General features: G+C 39.5%; 1 protein-coding gene across 1 annotated transcript; it reads right to left on the bottom strand.

Annotated features, from left to right (window-relative positions):
* Nucleotides 1-2207: 2207 nt before the first annotated feature.
* On the bottom strand, nt 2208-15584 carry LOC125922469 (60S ribosomal protein L38-like). Its single transcript, XM_049630068.1, is given in 3 exon segments — nt 2208-5015; nt 5018-5267; nt 15549-15584. Coding segments are annotated over 3 exon segments (360 nt in total). The 3' UTR covers nt 2208-4941.
* Nucleotides 15585-20577: the final 4993 nt, after the last annotated feature.

Raw genomic sequence — 20577 nt, 5'->3', positions numbered from 1 at the left:
GCATAGAAGAAACATATCTCAACAACATAGAGATCTTATATGACAAGCCCACAGCTAACATCATACTCAATGGTGAAAGGTTGAAAGCTTTTCCTCTAAGATCAGGAACAAGATAAGGGTGCCCACTTTTTTTTTAACGTTTTATTTATTTTTGAGACAGGGAGAGACAGAGCATGAACAGGGGAGGGTCAGAGAGAGGGAGACACAGAATCTGAAACAGGCTCCAGGCTCTGAGCTGTCAGCACAGAGCACGACGCGGGGCTCAAACTCACGGACCATGAGATCATGACCTGAGCCGAAGTCGGCTGCTTAACTGACTGAGCCACCCAGGCGTTCCAAGGGTGCCCACTTTTACTACTCCTATTCAATACAGTACTAGAAGTCCTAGCCATGGTTATCAAGCAAGAAAAAGAAATAAAATGTATCAGAATTGGAAAAGAAGACATAAAACTGTCTCATTGCGCAGATGACATAATTTTATATACAGAAAAATCCTAAAAAGACTCAACAAAAAAACCTATTAGATCTAATCAATAAATTCAATAAAATGGCAGAATATGAAGTTAACATACAAAGGGGCACCTGGGTAGCTCAGTTGGTTAAGATCCAACTTCAGCTCAGGGTCACGATCTCATGATTTGTGAATTTGAGCCCCACATCAGGTTCTCTGCTGTCAGTATGGAGCCTGCTTCAGATACTCTGTCTCCCTCTCTTTCTGCCCCTCTCCCACTTTCACTCTCTCTCTCGCCGTCTCAAAAATAAAAATAAATAAATCAACAAATGTCTAAAAAAAGAAATTAACATACAAAAATCAGTAACATTTCTATACACTAACAATAAATTTTCTGAAAAACAAATAAAGACATTTATCCCACTTATAATAGTATGAAAAACAATAAAATACTTAGGAATAAATTTAATCAAGGAAGTCAAAGAGTTGTACTCTGAAAACTACAAGATATTGATGAAAGGCATAAAAGAAGATACAAAATAATGGTAATGTATCCCTGTTCATAGACTGGAAGAATAAATATTTTTAAAATGCCAATACTACTAAAAGCCATCCATCGATTCAATGTAATCCCTATCAAGATTCCAATGGCATTTTTTACAGAAATAGAAAAAAAACTTCTAAAATTTATATGGACCACAAACCCCCCCAAAGAGCCAAAGAAATTCTGAAAAAGAACATAGCAGGGATACCATACTTCCTAGTTTCAAGCTACACTATAGTCATCAAAACAGTATAGCACTGGCATAAAAGCAGACAAATAGACCAATGGAACAGAATTGAGAGCCCAAAAATACATTCAATCATTTATGATCAACAAATATTTGGCAAGGGAGACAAGAATATTCAATGGAGAAAACACAAGCTCTACAATAAATATTGCCGGGATAATTGGATATTCACATGTAAAAGAATGAAACTGGATCCATATTTTATACTACTCACAACATATTAACTCAAAATGGACTATAGACATAAATGTGAGATGTGAAATCATAAAACTTCTACAAGAAAACATAGGAATAAAGCTCCTTGACATAGGTGATGGTAATGATTTTTTGGATATGACACCTATAGCACAAGCAGAAAAACCAAAAACAAGTTGGGACTACATCAAACTAAAAAGCTCTGCAAAGGAAAAAAAAATCTTTAACAAAGTAAAAATACAACCTGCAGAATGGGAAAAAAATACCTGCAAACATCCGGTAAGGGGCTAATATCCAAAACATATAAAGAGTCATACAACTCAATAGTAAAACAAAACCAAAAAAACAAAACAAAACAAAACAAAAATAACCCAATTAAATAATAGGCAAAGGACCTGAACAGACATTTCTCCAAAGAAGATATATGAAAGGCCAACAGGTACATGAGAAGATGCTCAACATCACTAGTCATTAGGGAAATGCAAATTAAAACTACAATGAGATACCACCTCATGCTTGGTAGAATGGCCATCATCAAATAGACAAGAGAGAACAAATCCTGGTGAGGATGTTGAGAAAAAGGGAACCCTTGCGCACTATTGGTGGGATTGTAAATTGGTACAGGCACCGTGGAAAACAGTATGGAGGATCCTCAAAATATTAAAAATGGACATACCATATGATCTAGCAATTTTACTTCTGGAAATATATCCAAACAAAATGAAATCACTGACTCAAAATTCTATCTGTACTCCCACATTTTTACACACACACACACACACACACACACACACACACGGGAGGCATATTATTCAGCCATAAAAAAAAAAAAAAGAAGGAAATCCTACCATTTGCAACAACACGGATGGGCCTTGAGGGCATTATGCTAAGTGAAGTCAGACAGAAAGAGACAAATACTGTATAATCTCACTTTCATGTGGAATCTAAAGAAGAAAAAACAAAAACAACAAACTCATAGAAAAAGATCAGATTTGTGGTTACCAGAGGTGGTCAAAAGGTACAAACCTCCAGGTATAAAGCAATTAAGTACTAGGGATGTAATATATAACATGAGAACTAGAGCTAACACTGTTGTGTGATACGAATGGGAGTTGTTAAAAGAATAAATCCTATGAGTTCTCATCACAAGGAGAAAATTTTTTTCTTTTCTCCTTTTTATTGTATCTGGATAAAAGATGGATCTATTGTGGTCATCACTTCACAATATATATAAATCAAACCATCATGCTGTATGCCTTGAACTTATACAGTGATATCCTGTATGTCAATTACTTGTCAATAAAACTAGTGAACAAAACGTTTAGAATTTAAAGTAATGCATGTGTAACACATGACAGACACTTAATGTGAGATTTGGCTATAAACCGCAGATTCCCTTACAAAAAGCTTAATTGTCAACTTATAATCTGTACCGTTACCTATTGTTGATCTAAGAATGGGTGGGTCTACACAACCATAATTTTGATCAAACCAATTGAACTTCTAATAGTATCCATACCAAAACCCCACAAAGTTTTAGTGTTTCTTGGAATGGTATAGCAGGCTATATGTATTAACTGAAGCAAAGTTAAATTCAGCAAAAAATTTGGAACTGTTCTTTCCTTAGGCTTGTTGGCACAGTCTGTTTTTTGTTTGTTTGTTTAATCTGTGTTCCACTTTGTCTTTTCCTGCAATTAAGATTAAGGTAGCCAGACAGGGATTACGTCTAAGTTGTTTATCTTTAGTGTGTAAAGGGACAGATTGTCATCAGCCTATTTAAAAGATATCATATCCTAACTCAAACAAAATAAGCCTTTGGTAATTCCTAGCTTCTGCTATAGCTTTTGTTTTTTCCTTTTCTTTTCAGCTAATGTATGACCCTAACAAATTGCCATTCTAATTGTACGTTTGCTTAGTAAATTAAAAAATAGAGTTAATAAGGAAAGCAAATGAGTTAATAAGCCCTTTTGTTTTTCTTAATAAGGCATATCTTAAAATCTAAATGTTAAATTACAGAGTATTATTACAAAACCTCTCATTTGATGACATCTGTGGCTAAATGTTTAGGCCTTTTTGTAAGTTATTGCATTAAATAGTGCTGGACAAAATAGGTTGGTGTATATTTTATTAAATATGCTATTGAGCAAATGAGGTTTAAAAACAAGGAAAGATATCCAAACTGTTGTTTTGACATTGACATAGTGTGTGTGTGTGTGTGTGTGTGTGTGTGTGCGTGTGTGTTGTTTTGGGTGGCTTACAGAGTAAATTGTTCTAAGATTGCTCAATAACAGGGCTGCATGCTCTGAGGAGCTAGGGTAATGTTTGCTTCTTTTCTAAAGTAAGTCAGCAGAGAGCATATAGGAGAAAGAAGACGATGAACACAGTTGATGTTAACATAAAGACAGGTTGCCTTTTATGTCTTCCTGGACTCCACAGAGAAGAATCCCAACCTCATGACTGAGTCATGAATGTTTCTGGTTAATTTGGGTATGTGGGTATTCTGGTTAATTTTTGCGTAAAAGAGGGAGAGGAGAAAGCCAGCCACAGGGTTGCACTGCTGAATAACCTATGACAACCTTTAGAGATGTTTAAATGAGTAAAGCAATTAAAATCAACACACCTGGGAGGCTAGGCAGAAAACTGGAGAATAATAATTCATTAAAATCCATGCATCTAAGTTGTTATAGTATCTACATGAAGCCTGTGAAGGTGGTGGTTCGGTCAGGCATCAAGGTGTCTTGTAAGGCCTAGTAAATCACCAGATGCTCACATCTACTGAAAAACAAACACATCCACACGCGGTCTATGTACAGAGGTGCATGCACAGCTTCAAGTTTACTATCACACATATACAAATAGCTTTTACACATTTGTGAACAGGATATTTTGACACACACAGAAAAGGAATGCATAGAGAACAAATGTTTTGCTTTGGTGTGGAAGTGAACTTTGATGGAACTTAGTAAAACACAGGCCATTTATTACTGTGATGAATGGCTCTCTGGGGAGTCATTTCCATGCCCTCCCAGCTGGAGTATAGGGCTGCAGTGACAGTGCCGGGTAAGAAAGGGACGGAACAATAGGTTCTGTGAGTTCAAGGAGCTGAGGTTGCCCTCTCTGAGTGGGTGGTATGAGCATCAGTTCTGCGCAGCACATAATTCAGAGGGGAGTGATGGATTCTTGCGGAACGTGGAAATAACAAAGAGGGTAAAATGAGAGCAAATTATGAAAGTGCACTTGAATCACCCAACGGGCTGAGGATTTTTTGTGTCAACAGATTCCACTATTGAAAGGTCACAAGCCCGGTGAATTTCCTGATCAAATCCAGAACCTACTATTCCAAGTAACCCAGCGATATTATCCAAACTGGACATCACTGCAATTGTCCGATTGGAGCAACTGGAAAACAAGTATCCTTCCCACCTCCTAAAAAAAAGTATCTATTTGCTTGTTTGTTTGTTCGAATTTTAAAAACTTTAAAACAGGTAAATCGGCATGTCTGGTTCATTTCAGTTGCTTCACTGTGAAACACAGGGACAGGGACTGCTTCAGGCTCCCTGCCTTTTCCCTTTGCCCGACGTGTAAAGGTATCTGTTGTACTAAACTTCAAATTTCACGTTATCTTTATTTTTCTTGATCTTAACATATTTGGTATCCTTTCCCCTGGCTTTGAGCACGAAGTTCTTGCCTTCCTCAATTTTGCCAGGTATGAGTAGGAGACACACAGGGAGAGTGTAAGGACCTGTACTGCCAGAGAGATGCCCTTTATTACCTTTTCCACAAAAAGTTTTAAAAAAAATACAGAGGTTCTTGAAGCAAGACAACTGGCCCTAGCTAAAGTTAAATGAGACATTTTCTTGCTGCTGACCATGGCGTGTTCTTTCATTTATTTCCCTTCCCATTTATTTGTTAAGCTCCTGGCAGTATTTGTAGACATGTATGGAAGCCAGGGGTGCACCTGGGTGGCTCAGTTGGTTAAGGATCATTTATTTCCTTTCCCATTTATTTGTTAAGCTCCTGGCAGTATTTGTAGACATATTAAGAAGCCAGGGGTGCACCTGGGTGGCTCAGTTGGTTAAGGATCTGACCTCAGCTCAGGTCATGATTTCAGGGCTTGTGAGTTCGAGCCCCACATCGGGCTCTGTGCTGACAGCTCTGGAGCCTGGAGCCTGCTTCGGATTCTAGGTCTCTGTCTCTCTCTCTCTCTCTCTGCCCCTCTCCCACTCACACTCTGTCTTTCTCTCAAAAATAAGTAAACATTAAAAAAATGTAAAAAACCATATTTAAGAAGTCAGATGCCTGGTCACTGTATCTTAGAATCCCACACCTGGTCACTATATCTTAGAATCCCACGAAGGTAACAACCTGGAAAAAGCTCTAAGCTCTGCACTGATCATAAAAGGGCCACTTATAACTTAGAATCTCAGCATCCTGACAGCAGGCATCCCCCTGGAGCTCCAACAAGCAGACAGAAATGGTGTTGTGGTGTGGAAACCTGCCAGGACTGCCTTGGTCCTGAGATTCCATGATTGGCTTTGACACTGGGTGGAGACGATCAAAAGCCCTTCAAAAATCAGCCTGGGAGGGAAGCTCCATTGCCTTTTGTTTCTTCCAACCCAGTGTTTCCCCACTGCCCCCTGCTAGGATAGAGACTGTCAACACTTGTGCTCCTAGCTCAGACTTTTTTTTAAAGTTTATTTATTTTGAGAGAGAGAGAGAGACAGCACAAGTAGGAGGAGGGGCAGAGAGAGAGAGAGAGAGAGAGAGAGAGAATTCCAAGCAGGCTCCACACTGTCAGCAGGGAGTCTGATGCAAGGCTCAATTTCACAAACTCATGAGATCATGACCTGAGCCGAAATCAAGAGCAGGGCATTAACTGGCTGAGCCACCCAGGTGCCCCTTAGCTCAGACTTTTAGTGGAGAAAAAAAAAAAAACAAAACACTAAAACACTGAATTTTGAACCTAAGTTCTAAAAAAAATTAGATAAGTTTTTATTCTATATAATAATGGACCCTAATCCTTTCAATTATCAGAATTCCTTGATCATATAGTTTTCCAAAAATAACAGTTCCAGGGGCCCTACCCAATAAAGTCTGAGTCCCTGGTCCTGGGGTCAAATTCAGTAATCTATAATTTTAATGCTCTCCCAGATGACTCTAATGATTAGTCATATTTGAGACCCAGAGATTTAGTTATTTTTTAAAACCAATTGTTCTTAAGTAGTCTTTACACTCAGTGTGGAGCCCAAAGTGGGGCTTGAACTCACGACCCTGACATCAAGACTTGAGTTAAGATCAAGAGTCCAAGGCTTAACCAACTGAGCCACCCAAGGTGTCCCCAAACCAAATATTTTAAAATATATCCTCAGAGATTCCATCCGAACCTACTGCTTGCATTTTCAATATTCCAATTCCAATACTCTACTAAATCACACTATCTCTTGCCACTGTCTTGGAATGGTGAATCTGTGGTTTATAATTATGGTAAATATGGCCCTGCAGAAAGGTTACATTTCATTACATTGTACTAAAATCACTGGGTAACTTAACGGATGAAAAAGGACTTCATACTTCTATTTTAATAACACCCTGGAATATATCCTATTATTTCACAAAGGGTGTTGTGAAATCTTCAAAATGAAACTTCTTTGAGGTCACGTGAATTTCCAAAGTCTGAAAAACACTGCTCTAGACTCAAGACAAGAATTCAAGGCTTTTCCTCCCCTTCTCTTCTACCCACTCTCCCAGCCTCCCTCCATCTCCAAAGGCACTCCTGTGGAAGAGCTCTCATGTGCATTCTTTTTTCCACTGAGGTCTAGTTAGGAAAATAGATACCACACTAGGTATTTGAACAGAGAGAATTTGATATGGGAAATTTGTTGCAGATGTTGGAGGGCTAAAAAAAACTGCAAAAAGGAGGACCAAGATAACAGAGCTAGGTAGCAGACAGCTTCTACTCTTAGGGAAGAGGTTGGAACTGCCAGAACCGGAAGATGGGGGAGGCCACCAAGAGATGGGACCCAACACCCTTGGTAGTCAGGTGCTTTGAGGAGAGGCTTCATGGATCTGGAGCTCTGACTCCCAAGAGGGCCAATTCCTGGAGCCGCTGCCACCTCACATCAGACTGCAGTAAGGCTCCGGGAGCGTAGAGAGAAGCTGAAGATACAATTAGTTATTGCTGCCAAGTGAAAGGCCACTGATAGGGCAATGCCTAGAAACAGCAAACAGAAAGGAAGAAGGAAAAACCTTCTCCCTTCCACCTGCTGCCCTGTCTCTCACAAGGGCAACCCCAAAGGAAGCCAGATGACCGAAGTGAAATATGGTTTCCAGAGTTTTGGCCCCTGTATCACAAAGCAGAGGAGAGAAAGGAAGGTTTGGAGCTGGGGGATGGTATTTGAATCAAGTACAGCATCAGACAGTCCTTTGAGTCAAGACAGTAGTGAAATTTGTTTTGGCAGGAATAAGGTTAAAAGCTGTTGTTTCCAGGACTATGCTTTTTTGATGGTCAAATAATTTTCGGAAAAGTGTAATCCACTCTTGAAGTGTCACGATGCCCATTTGCATATTAAAGGAATTGAAAAGTCCTGCAGTAAAGAAATCTGCTTTATTTTAAAAAATGTTTACTCTTTATTATTTATTTATTTTTAATTTTTTAAAGTTTATGTATTTATTTTGAGAGAGAGAGAGCGTGAGTAGGGGAGAGGCAGAGAGAGGGGGAGAGAGAGAATCCTAAGCAGGGTCCACACTGTCAGCATGGAGTCTGATGTAGAGCTCAAAGTGGGGCTCCATATGGGACTCAAACTCATAAATCTGAGATCAAGACCTGAGCTGAGATCAACACCTGAGCTGAGATCAACAGTTGGATGCTCAACCGACTGACCCACCTAGGCATCCCTTTATTTTGTTTAATTAACTATTTCTAAAGTGTATTTATTTTTTTTTAACGTTTATTTATTTTTGAGACAGAGAGAGACAGCATGAATGGGGGAGGGTCAGAGAGAGGGAGACACAGAATCCGAAACAGGCTCCAGGCTCTGAGCTGTCAGCACAGAGCCCGACGCAGGGCTCGAACACATGGACCGCGAGCGAGATCATGACCTGAGCTGAAGTCGGCTGCCCAACCAACTGAGCCACCCAGGCACCCCTCTAAAGTGTATTTAATGTGATTCCTTATTTTTTTTTCAGATATAATATTCCTCAGAACATGCAAACAGTATCATAAATGTTCTAATAAAAGGCACCACTTAAGTCTAAACTGTTTTTTTAGGGGCGCCTAGGTGGCTCAGTCGGTTGGGCGTCCGACTTCGGCTCAGGTCATGATCTCACAGTTCGTGGGTTCGAGCCCGGCGTCGGGCTCTGTGCTGACAGCTCAGAGCCTGGAGCCTGCTTCACATTCTGTGTCTCCCTCTCTCTCTGCCCCTTCCCTGCTTATGCTGTGTCTCTCTCTGTCTCAAAAATAAATAAACATTAAAAAAATTAAAAAATAAATAAAAAATAAACTTTTTTTTTATGTTAGTTTAGTCTTATGTTAGTTTCTAAAGTTGGGGACATATCCGAGTGAAATGGGAAAAAAAATAGAATTCTGTCTGTAAAGGATTTGACCTATTTCTTTTTCATGTTTCCTGATATCTGTAAAAGGAACATTCTCCTCTGCTCTTAACCATACTCTTAGGTACTCACTCAACTCCCAGAAAATCACTATGACTTGTAACAAAAATCATCAGCTTCAACAAAATCTGAAGGAAACAGGGAAGTGTTACATGAAACTGTATAAGTCATCCCAAGAGCCCTGGGATACTGGCTTCCCTTAAATATAAAATTATCCCGTGGGGCAAAGGATGACTTTATCTTTATTCAAGGAGAGAAAAGGAAACTTGATTACCTTTAGGACGATGATTATTCTACCCCTTCCATGCCTGCCTCAGGCTGGAAGAGGCATCTGACTGTAATGCCTGACACAGACTGAGACTGAAGTACAGAATATAGCACAGTAATCTTGGGGGTGGGTCTGAGGCCACCATGTGGCAGATGCAGATGAGTGGGGAGAAAAATTTGTCTGCAAAGGCGGATGCTGAGAGAAAAGGAACAACCAGGATGGAGAGAGAGGGAGAAGAGAAAAGGGGAGAGGGAAGGAGGAGAAGGAGGAGGAGGAGGAGGAGGGGGAGGAGGGGGAGGAGGAGGGGGGGGGGGGGGGGGGGGAGGAGGGGGAGGGGGGGGGAGGAAGAAAAGAAGGGAGGAGGGGAGGAAGGAGAGAGGGAGGGAGAGAGGAAGGAAGGAATTAAAAATAACTGCCTGATGATTTTCCAGATTCCTTGGGGATTAGCTCTAAATTTTCCCTATTTAACTAGAATGTTTCATTTTATAACACCACAATGTCCAACTAATTATGAGTGTCCCCATGAAGTTATGCTAATCTGGCTTTTACCTTTGAGTTGGATTTTGCTCATGAAGACAGCTGATTCCTGTCTGGAAATGTGGAAATTTCTTAAGCAAAAGCAGTGTGAATTAATTTTATCTATTCCATTCCTTATCCTAAAAACAGGTACCAGAAAGTTCCAAACAATTGATTGTGGGCGAAGGTAGCCATCACATGACTTGAGCACACTGCCTTTCATCATGATGTGCTACCTACAGACCTGATACAGTACTAACTTCGTATTAAGACATTAAGACCCAATTTTAGTTCTGAGGAACTTTTCCATCCTATTCATTTGGAAGCTGATCAGTTAAGACAGAAGACTCTGGTAGTTTTATCTCCAACAACAACATCACAAAGGACAGAAGTTCCTGAGCCAGAGACAGGAGAAACCAAGCCTACTGGTTAAATATGTATAGTTCTAGGAGTTAAAATTTGCTGTGGGCGCCTGGCTGGCTCAGTTGGCAGAGCATGCAATTCTTGATCTCTCTTTTTTTTTTTTTAACGTTTATTTATTTTTGAGACAGAGAGAGACAGAGCATGAACAGGGGAGGGGCAGAGAGAGAGGGAGACACAGAATCTGAAACAGGCTCCAGGCTCTGAGTGGTCAGCACAGAGCCCGACGCAGGGCTCGAACTCACGACCGTGAGATCATGACCTGAGCCAAAGTAGGACGCTCAACCAACCGAGCCACCCAGGCGCCCCCAATTCTTGATCTCTTAAGTTTGACCCCATGTTGAGTATACCGGTTTACTTAAAAATAAAATCCTTAAAAGAAAAAAAAAAGAAAGAAAGAAAAGAAACTCTCCCATTCACATCCTAGCAGACACAGTCTTCCTCTGAAATTAGGCTTCTTTCACTGGATCTGGCTTCACTACTAGTCAAAACAACGCTTAATATTTCCCCAAACCTCAGTCCCCTTTGAAGGTGACCTACAAAGGGTTGCTTCCATTTGTATTCTCTTGCCTAAAGGAACAACACATCCTCCACCTCCCAAATTCACTGGCTTTGTCTTGCTTCTTTTTTATTTGGTTCTCGCTCTTTCCACTCTTTTGGAATTAGTCTACATTCCAAACTTGACTTCAGCTGAAATACAAATTTAAACTTCCTTTTGCTCAATGGCCCACAGTTGAAGGCTAGCAGCTGGGCCTATCTCGTTTAGGTTTCCTCATGGAACCCCAGCAGATCCAAGAGGGAAAGTTCTGAAAATAACTCAGAGTATCCTCTTGCCCAAAAGCACAACTCTGGTCCTGGGTTGTTTTGTAAGTCAAACAACCTATGAAAGAGTGCACAAATTAACCCCTTAAAGGCCTGAAAAATTAATCTTAGTAAATATTTTAGTAGTGCTTGTTTCTTCTCTTTAACACTTTTAAATATGCTTATTTTATAATCTATTTCTGAAGTTCTTAGGGTCTAAGAACTTTGTTACTGCTAATGATTCTGGATTGTTTCTTCATGTATCTTGTAATTTAGGACTGTGAGTTCATGTTTGGGGATACTTTATTTAGAGGAATCCTGTGCAGGGTTGAAAATATGTCTTTCTAGAGAAGACTTTTAATTATTTCTGTTGAGGGCACCAGTATTGTTATCAGCCTGAGAATGGTTTTTATACTATTTTGTTGGAGAATCTAGGCCTTCCAGAAAGTGTAAACTCAAACCTCAAATCTGACCTAGGGGAGACTGAGGTTTTCAGGTTTTTTCAGGTTCTTTCTTTCTTTCTTTCTTTCTTTCCTTCCTTCCTTCCTTCCTTCCTTCCTTCCTTCCTTCCTTCCTTCCCTTCCGTTCCCTTCCCTTCCCTTCCCTTCCCTTCCCCCTTCCCCAGCAGATCAGGTTAAACAAAAGAATTTCCTTTAAACCTCCCTTTGGGAGAGGATAAACATTTTCAGTTCTCTTTCACAGATGTACAGTCAGTCAAGGGTTCTTTATTTGAGGGTCTTAGATACAAGTTTTTGCCCCTCCTGGACCTGAAATGTGTCTCCTGTACTTTCAAAGCCATTAAAACACAAGCCCATTGTTAACTAGACTGGGAAAAAAATAAACCCGAAACAGTAAAAAGATCAGTTTCCAGAGTATTTTCTTTACTTTCTTATTAGCACTTCAAAGTATATTTATTATATTTGTATCCATTATATCTGAACAATTTTTAATAAGAGAGTTTTCAGATTAGTCAGCAATATTGCTAGAAATGGAACTCCTCTGTTATTATTTTTCAGGTATTTATACTTCTAACATTTCTGTTCTTGTTACCGGTCAAGATTTCTTTGTATAGAAGTAACTTCTGAAAATGGACTTGCTTGGTAACCACTTTGATCTCTTATAGACTTACAATGAAAATATCTTCTTCGTGAAAAGAAGATTTGTGCAATTATCTTCTGGCCTCCATCAACAGACACAATCAATATGGGGAGTGCAGCACTGCTTGTTGTATACCTCTCACAAACATTGTTCAAAAGTTTTCTGGTACTCTCCAAAACAAAACAGATAGTATGAGTGCTTCCTTATAAGAAAGCTTCTTTGGAATCAGCTTTGAGGAAGGGGAAGAAAGAAAGAAAGAAAGGAAGGAAGAAAGAAAGAAAGAAAGAAAGAAAGAAAGAAAGAAAGAGAAAAGGGAGAGAAGGAGGAAAGGAAGGAAAGAAGGAAGGGAGGGAGGGCGGGAGGAAGAAAGATGGATTCCTATCCCTTAAGAAATCTAGGTTCTTCCTAAGAAAATCAGGATTTAGAACCTAACTCTAATATTTAAAATTCTCTCCATTTTCATTTTCTTTGGCTTGACTTAAATAGAAATCTTTGAGTGGGAAAATTATAAGACTATGCTTTTATAACACTAAAATTCACTTTCAACTTGGTCAATTTAATCAAACTCAACCATCCATTAAAATATATATATTATCGAGAAAAGAGTTATACTGAAAAATTGCCTAGGGTAATGCAAATCTCATATGCTGGATAGAATATTCATAAGGCCCTATGATTTTTGAAAACTATTAATGCAATTTTTGTCATAATTTTACAAATCTTCTTAGGAATGGTATTACTTAGCCTTTCTTGGGCATCTATTTTACTGATTGTCAATACAGAGAGTATTTGGATATAACCTAAATTCTTCCTTCTGCAAATCAAACATACTTCCTCTTGTTCTATTCTTAATGGAGACCAGATTCTTAAATAATAACCCTTCATCTTCTTGAAGACCCACCCTCTCAGCCATGCATTCCACTGCATTGTCTTAGTTACCCAACACCATGGAGGATATCCTGAAGGGAAAAGTTCAAGATCAAACAAGATGTCTCTCTTCATGAAATTGCAAATACAATTTTCCCCTTTCTAGTTTTATTAACAGAGAGAATTTCTCTTCAAATAACACTCTGAAGCCAAACGTGCCACAGAAAATGTATCACTTTTAAACTCCATAGAGGCTTGAAAATGTTACTCTAGTAAACGTTTTCTAAATAATACTATTTGTAGAATAATTACAGTCTGAGTCTTTCTGTCATTAGTATCAAGTGGCTGATTCTCTAATGATTCTCTTTGCTCTAAGAACACAATGATTCAGACTGTTTCTGGCATGTATTATTTTGTTCAAAGGTAAACTTTGATTCTGTGTCTCTCTTTAACTCTGTTTTCAAAGTAGCACCTTGTGTTAATCAATTCAAAATCAATCAACCTGGATAATTAAATTCTATGCCCTTCATTCACATCTATCCTATATCCCTGCTCTTTCCCACTTCTACCCCAAACACATACAAAAATATAAAGTCTTTTATTCTCAATAATTGTTCTTGTGTCTGACATTTTTGGGATATTTATACTTTTTCCCCACATAGACCCTCTCTATATGTGTCTATTAATCCCAGATAGTAACTATGTATTTATAAGATCATTACAAAGAACAGAAGGAAAAACCATTAACAGTAAATAGATAGTTGCTGTTTAAGTACTTGTCGTAACCCAAGATTTCTGTTAAATACTTTATATAAGTTATGATATTTAATTGCTTTAGCAACCTGTTATGAGTTGAATTTGTTCCTTCCAAAAAGATATGTTGGAATCCTAACTCCTAGGATCTCAAAGTGTGACCTTATTTGGACATAGAGTCTTCACAGGAGCAATTGGGTTAAAGTGAGGTCTTTAGGATGGGTCTTAATCCGGTATGCCTGGTGTCCTTATAAAAGGTGTAAATTTGGAAACAGAGAGGCACATATGGGGAGAATACCATGTGAATATGAAGACAGCCATCTAGAATCTAAGGAACAAGGCCCCAGAGCAGATCCTTCCTTCAGAGCCCTCAGAATGAACCAACCTTGCCAACACCTTGATCTCAAACTTCCAATCTCTAAAACTGTGAGAAAATAAATTTCTGCTGTTTAAACTACCCAGTTTGTGGTACTTTGTTATGGCAGCCCTAGAAGACTAAAGCACAACCCTACAACTTAAGCCTTATTCTCTTTTTATAAACAAGGAAACTGAGGAATAGGAAGATTAAAGACCTTCCCCGGAGCCACACTGGTTTTAAGTGCGGGGCTATCATTTACTGCAGATCTGTTTTGCTCGACGGCCTGGGTGCTTTCCACTATACACGCTGTCTCCAAACTTAAGTTGTTAGCTCTTTTCTTCATCTATATATATAAGAAAGCACACACAAACACACGCATTGTACACAGGCTTACAGAGTATACCTAAAATTGTATAGTCAAGGTATTTTTATATTGTTTGTTCTGAGGTGAACTTGTAGAAGACACTTCTCCATGTTTCAGGAGTTACCGCAGAAAACTCAAGAGGTAGTAGAACCATTGACCTGATCTGGGAAAGCAAGGTTATCCACTGGTGCCAAGGGTATCAATTACCTTGCTCTGGACATCAGTGAGCAATTGAACAGACATGAGTGGGAGGGCCTTTGGTTGTGGTGGGAGACTTTGTCCTTCCCTGACTGATTGAGATTAGCTATGGGGAATGGAAGGAAATATTTGATTAGTTTTCTTGGGAGAGAATCCCAGTTCAAGTTGGGAGGGAGGCAGTAAGAGACCCAGAGAACAGGTCGTTAAAAAAACAGACAAAGATCTGAGAGGAAAGACGAATTTCCCCACTTTAATAGCTCCTCCAGCAGAAACGCTGGACAGATGGCCAGTTATGCCAAGAAAGGAACCATTAGCTACAGTGGAGTAGATTTTTCACTCCATGAAGGTGTCTGGCCAAGGTGGCAAATAGGGACTGAAATTCGGCCTGCATTCCCCCAACTAAGCTGTGTGCCGTGGAGGTGCGCTGTGCCTTGTCGGCAAAAAGTGAATCTTTTTTCTAATTTACACAAAGGCATTGCAAAGGTTACCTGTGGCCCAAGAAATCATTACTTCAAGATCAGGGCCTTTGCATCAGACCCTCAGATCACTCCTCTGTGCTGTGGGATAGAACACCGCTTGTTGGTTATTGTAGAATCAGAAAGTAGTACTTTATTAACATAATAATTTTATGTTTTTGAGATTTTTTTTTTATTTCCCTTAAAGTTTTTGTTGTTGTTGCTGTTGTTGGAAAGTTCCTTTTTTTTTTTTTTTTCTTTAGCTAAAGAAGTAAAGAGATGTGATTCTTACTTCTGCTTTTCTCAAATTGGGACCAAAGTTACAAGAAAAAAAAAAAAAAGCAGGGCTGTGTGAGCTGTTAGCAGACAGGTAGATATATGTAGAACTGTAGTGCTAGGGCTCACCAGTTGGTTGGCTCCTTTCTTGGCATAGGTGGCCATCTGTTCATAGTTTCTGCTGGAGGAACTGTTAAAAGTTAGGAAACTCTTCTTTCCTCTCAGAGCTTTGTCTGTTTTTTAACCACCTGCTCTCTGGGTCTCTTACTGTCTCCCTCCCAACTTGAACTGGGATTCTCTCCCAGGAAAACTAATCAAATATTTCCTTCCATTCCCCATAGCTAATCTCAACCAGTCAGGGAAGGACAGTCTCCCACCATCCCAAGATCACCACTGGAGGCCCAGTTCTGCTGTGCAAATTAGGCCAATTGACTTCCTAAGTCTCGTTTTCTCACTGTAAAATGCAAGTTTGTTCATTCATCCAACAAATATTTACTAGGTGTCCACTATGTGCCCGGTAATATTTTAATATTCCCAGGGCAGGGTGCCTGGTTGGCTCAGTCCTTTAAGGGTCTGACTTCGGCCCAGGTCATGATCTCATGGTTTGTGGGTTGGAGCCCTCAGTGGGTTCTGCACTGACAGCATGGAGCTTGCTTGGAATTCTTTCTCTCCCTCTTTCTCTGTCCCTCCCCCCACCTCAAAAATAAATAAATTTAATTTAAAAAAATATTCCCAGGGCAAGGTTCATGTTCTTATGGAGATTAAGTTCTAGTTTGGGGTAGGAGGAAAAGACAAACTATAAGCAAAATATCTGTATAATTTAATGGACGAAATTCCTCTCTTCACAAATGCATCAGTGTGCCTTTCTCTTTTTCATTTCTTGGTATCCTGTTAGGCAGAGCCATTTATCTACCAACGACTAGGGGAGGGGATAGAGTAATGTAGCAGGAATGCAAAATGATTTAAAGAGTATTTAGTTGCTGAAATCCAAATAGGGTCTCTGAATCAAGAGCAGGATAATTTATGAAACCCAGGGTTTTTGTACAAACTGAATCAAGAAGACTGACTGACTAGGGACACCTGGGTGGCTCAGTAGATTAAGGGTTGCTTGATTTCAGCTGAGGCCATGATTTCATGGTCTGTGAGTTCGAGCCCTGTGTGGGGCTCTGTGCTGACCGCATGTAGCCTGCTTGGGAATCTCTCCCTCCCTCTCTCTGTCCCTTCCCCATTCACACATGTGTTCACGTTTCTCAAAATAAATAAATAAATAAAGTTAGAAAAAAAAAAGAAGAAGGCTGACTGACTAGATACAGTTTTATGTACACATGGAGTAACAAGGAGGATATGAGGTGGAGGAAGTTGAAAGTCCAAGAAGGGGGAAAGGGGAGAAGGGGAAGGCAGACACCAGTGTCTTTGTTCTCTGCACTCATTTCCTTGAGCAGAACTTCAAACACCTGGAAGGGTGTGGGGAGAAGCCGGGTTTGTGGCTCACTTCCACAGATGCAGCACGGAAAGGCTCCCAGATAGGGTTGCCATATAAACTGCAGAAAGTCCAATTAAATTTGAATTTCAAATAAACAATGAATAATTTTTTTTTTTTTACATTTATTCATTTTTGAGAGACAGAGAGAGAGACAGAGCACATGCCGGGGAGGGGCAGAGAGATAGGGAGACACAGAATCCGAAGCAGGCTCCAGGCTCTGAGCTGGAGCACAGAGCCCCGACGCGGGGCTCGACCTCACAAACCGCGAGATCATGACCTGAGCCGGAGTCAGACGCCCAACCGACTGAGCCACCAGGCGCCTCACAGTGAATAATTTTTTAATGTAAGTAACCTCCTACCCCAGCAATATTTGGGACATACTTCCACTAAATTGTTTTCCCCTCGTTTACTTGAAATGCAAATTTAACTGGGCTTTCTGTATTTTTATTTGCTAATTCTGAAGAACCTCCAGCTTGGGGGTCCCAGTACCTGATGGCTTGGCAGTGATGCCATAGAAGTGGCAGCAAGGGTGAAGAATAAATTGTTCATTAATTAATTAATTGGGACTCAATCAGTTGTGCCTTCTGTCTACTGTCACATCTAAGCAGAGGTTGGTTGTAACAATCATACCATATGAAACTACCAGTGGGCATAAATCATATTTAAAAAATTTAACGTGAGAATTAATGCCCTCTCGAAATGCATATGTGCTTTATTATTCCAGTCTCACAAAGCACATGAAAACCACAGCTGTTGATAATGCTTTTGATTTGCCAGATCCTGTAACAGTCCACTTACTTTGCCTTGAACATGGCATTTGTACCACATTAAAGTTTGGCAAGCTTAATCTTTGCTAACCACTGGCAAATGTGAACATGCTATAAAATATAAAAATATATTTCAGCCAAAGCCATTATCAGGTATATATTTGTTTGGATTTGACTAAGAACCTCTAATTTGTTCATGTGTACTTGGCATCTTTATGTTCTTTGTGGTGATTATGCTTGCAATGAATATATTACATGCTTGCTGGTCAACTAAAGCTCTAAATGTGGTAGAGGAGGAAAGGAGAGGGGTGAGGTGGAAAGAAGTCCTATTTCGCTTCTGTTGGAGTGAGAATGATCCTCCATACACGCTTGGAGAAAACTCTTCCAATGGCCACTTGCCCATCCTCCCACCTGACCTGCCCGACACTAAACATATTTTCGAGTAGGTTGTGTATTCTCTTTCATATCATCACATAAGAGAATCTACCCTTGCACGTAATTGGCCACAAGCCTCAGAATAAAAGTATGTTATCTGGCTGTTAACCAACACAAAGCTCAAGAAAACCACCGTCTCTGATATTCCAACACAATGGCGTTCTTCAGTCTGGAAATCCACACGACCCATAGAGACAGAATAGGTGTAGATGGTGTATAATCTTGAGATTATTGTTCTGTTTTGTTTGTCCACTCATTTAGACAAAGACAGCCAGAACAACATCATATTTCCTCCCCAAAGGATATCACAGAAAATTTTTCATGAAACCCCCATTTATTCACTTTCCCCAAATTTTAATCACCTCTTTCACATATGTCATCTCGTATTTATCTCATGACATGTTGTAAAATAGGAAAGGTGAGAACTATGGAATTATTATTTTCATTGTACAGAATAAAAGGTAAAATTTCATAGCAGGACCACTTAATTTAGCTCTCTATCCATGCCTACCTTTCAGTATCTCAGTGAACCACATTGTATGCATACTTTTCAGTGCCCAGGAAATGGACATATGCAATGAATAAAGAACTCTGAATGTAAGTGCACCCATATCCTGGGTTTAAATTGGATTTCGTTCCATCAAGGGAATAAAACAAGCCAAACCAAAGCAAAGAAGCAGATCCTTTTCCTAAAAGTCATTTACTCATTCATATATTCAGTAATTATTTGAGTCTGTACTAAATTCTAAGTGCTGTCTTTGACACTGTTTACTTCAGAGAGTGAGATAATATGTAAAAGTACGTATCACAAGGCCTGATGTGTGGGAGGTAACCAATAACATGAATTTTCCTTCCTTCTCAAATTTTTATCCTTGAACTAATCAATCAAAACCAAAATGCAATCTAAAGAAAGTGATTTGCTTCCAATCCAGTGTCATTTCTTTAATCCCTCCCTCTACGTAGTTATATACCGTTAGGGATGAGCTATTAAGCTAGGGAGAATAAAAACACTAGGCAGAATCATGGCTTGTGACTCTTGGCTTGCCATTTTGTGTTGTAAAAGAGGAAAAGTCAGTCAAGTGTTCTAGTATTAGTATGCTTTATCTGTGAACACACACACACACATACACACACACACACACATACTTTGGGGAGCCTGTGTTCTTAATCTAAGCAATAGCTTTGTGATTGAAATTAAGCATTTATTATCTTCTCTGGTTGTTTGAATGTAACTTTTATTCACATAAATTTATATAAATAATTTATATAAGTAAACATAACCCTGAAGCCAACACTTTCTGTCCCATCTTGCACCCTATTTTCTATTTCTATTTGCTCTCACTCCTACCCCCACCTGAATGCTTGGCTCCCAAGACTAGGTCATCTATGGAGGAGAAACCAATCGGAGGAATCATCAGTTTTTACCTTTCAGTGGTTTTCATGACCTATGCTAATTGCCACCACCATACTGACTATGTGGCAATACACACGAATCCCTCAGACATCCAGAGTCAACAGATCCTTGTATAAACACAGACTTAGAAGTAGTTCCAGGTCCAAGATATTTAAAGAACTCATCTCTGACCTCTACTGGTCATCTTATTAAAATACAACATCTACCCTTCTTTCAGAAGCACTTTCACATTTTTCATTCACTCATTTACCAAATACTTTTTAGCACCTATGATGTACCAGGCACTGTTTAAGGAGTTACAGTAAATAAAAAAGACCAAAAAAACCCCACTTCCTTATTAAAATTCAGCTGGGGAGACATTTAAATGATATGTATTATACATAATTTAATTGTAGAGCATTTTGGAAGGTAACGAGTGCTTTCAAAAAAAGAAAAGATAAATCAAGATAAAGGGAATCCAAAGCATTGAGGCAGAGCCAGAGAAGCAGGTTGCAGAATTAAATTGGACGCTCAGAGTAAGTGTCAGAGAGTAGAAGTAAGCAGACTTGAAGGAGGTAAGAACCTCAGCAACTTAAGATCTAACACATAAGTTCTCAAATTAGTTAAATGAAACATCACCCCAGGAACAGTGTTCTTTTTCACAGAGTTTCCGAGATTTTGAAGTCACTCAGACTTGTGTTTAAACCCTGCATCAGTCAGCTTTGACCACAGCAACCGAATTCTCAGCGGCTTACAAAACAAATATTTATTTTTTGCTCACGTTTTATGAGGGCTACAGGTTAACTGTGGGTCAGCTTTGACTCTGATGAGCCAGCTCATCTGGCTTCAGCTCAGCTATATGTGTCATCTCGTTCCAGGACCCACACTTGAAGAAACAGTCTCTAAGGCTTGTTGTTTTCATGAAGGAGGTCAGGCTGAAGTGTACCTAATCAAACCACAAAAGTCAAAGCTTCTGCTCACGTGTGGCACATATTGAGTTCATCCACATTCCATTGAGCAAAGAAAGTTGAACTGGACAAGCCCAAAGTCAATGGGGGCAGGGTAGTATATATCTGGCCT

Source organism: Panthera uncia, chromosome B1, assembly GCF_023721935.1.
Source record: "Panthera uncia isolate 11264 chromosome B1, Puncia_PCG_1.0, whole genome shotgun sequence".
NCBI classification, from domain to species: domain Eukaryota; kingdom Metazoa; phylum Chordata; class Mammalia; order Carnivora; family Felidae; genus Panthera; species Panthera uncia.
This window is presented reverse-complemented; position numbering and strand designations above follow the sequence as displayed.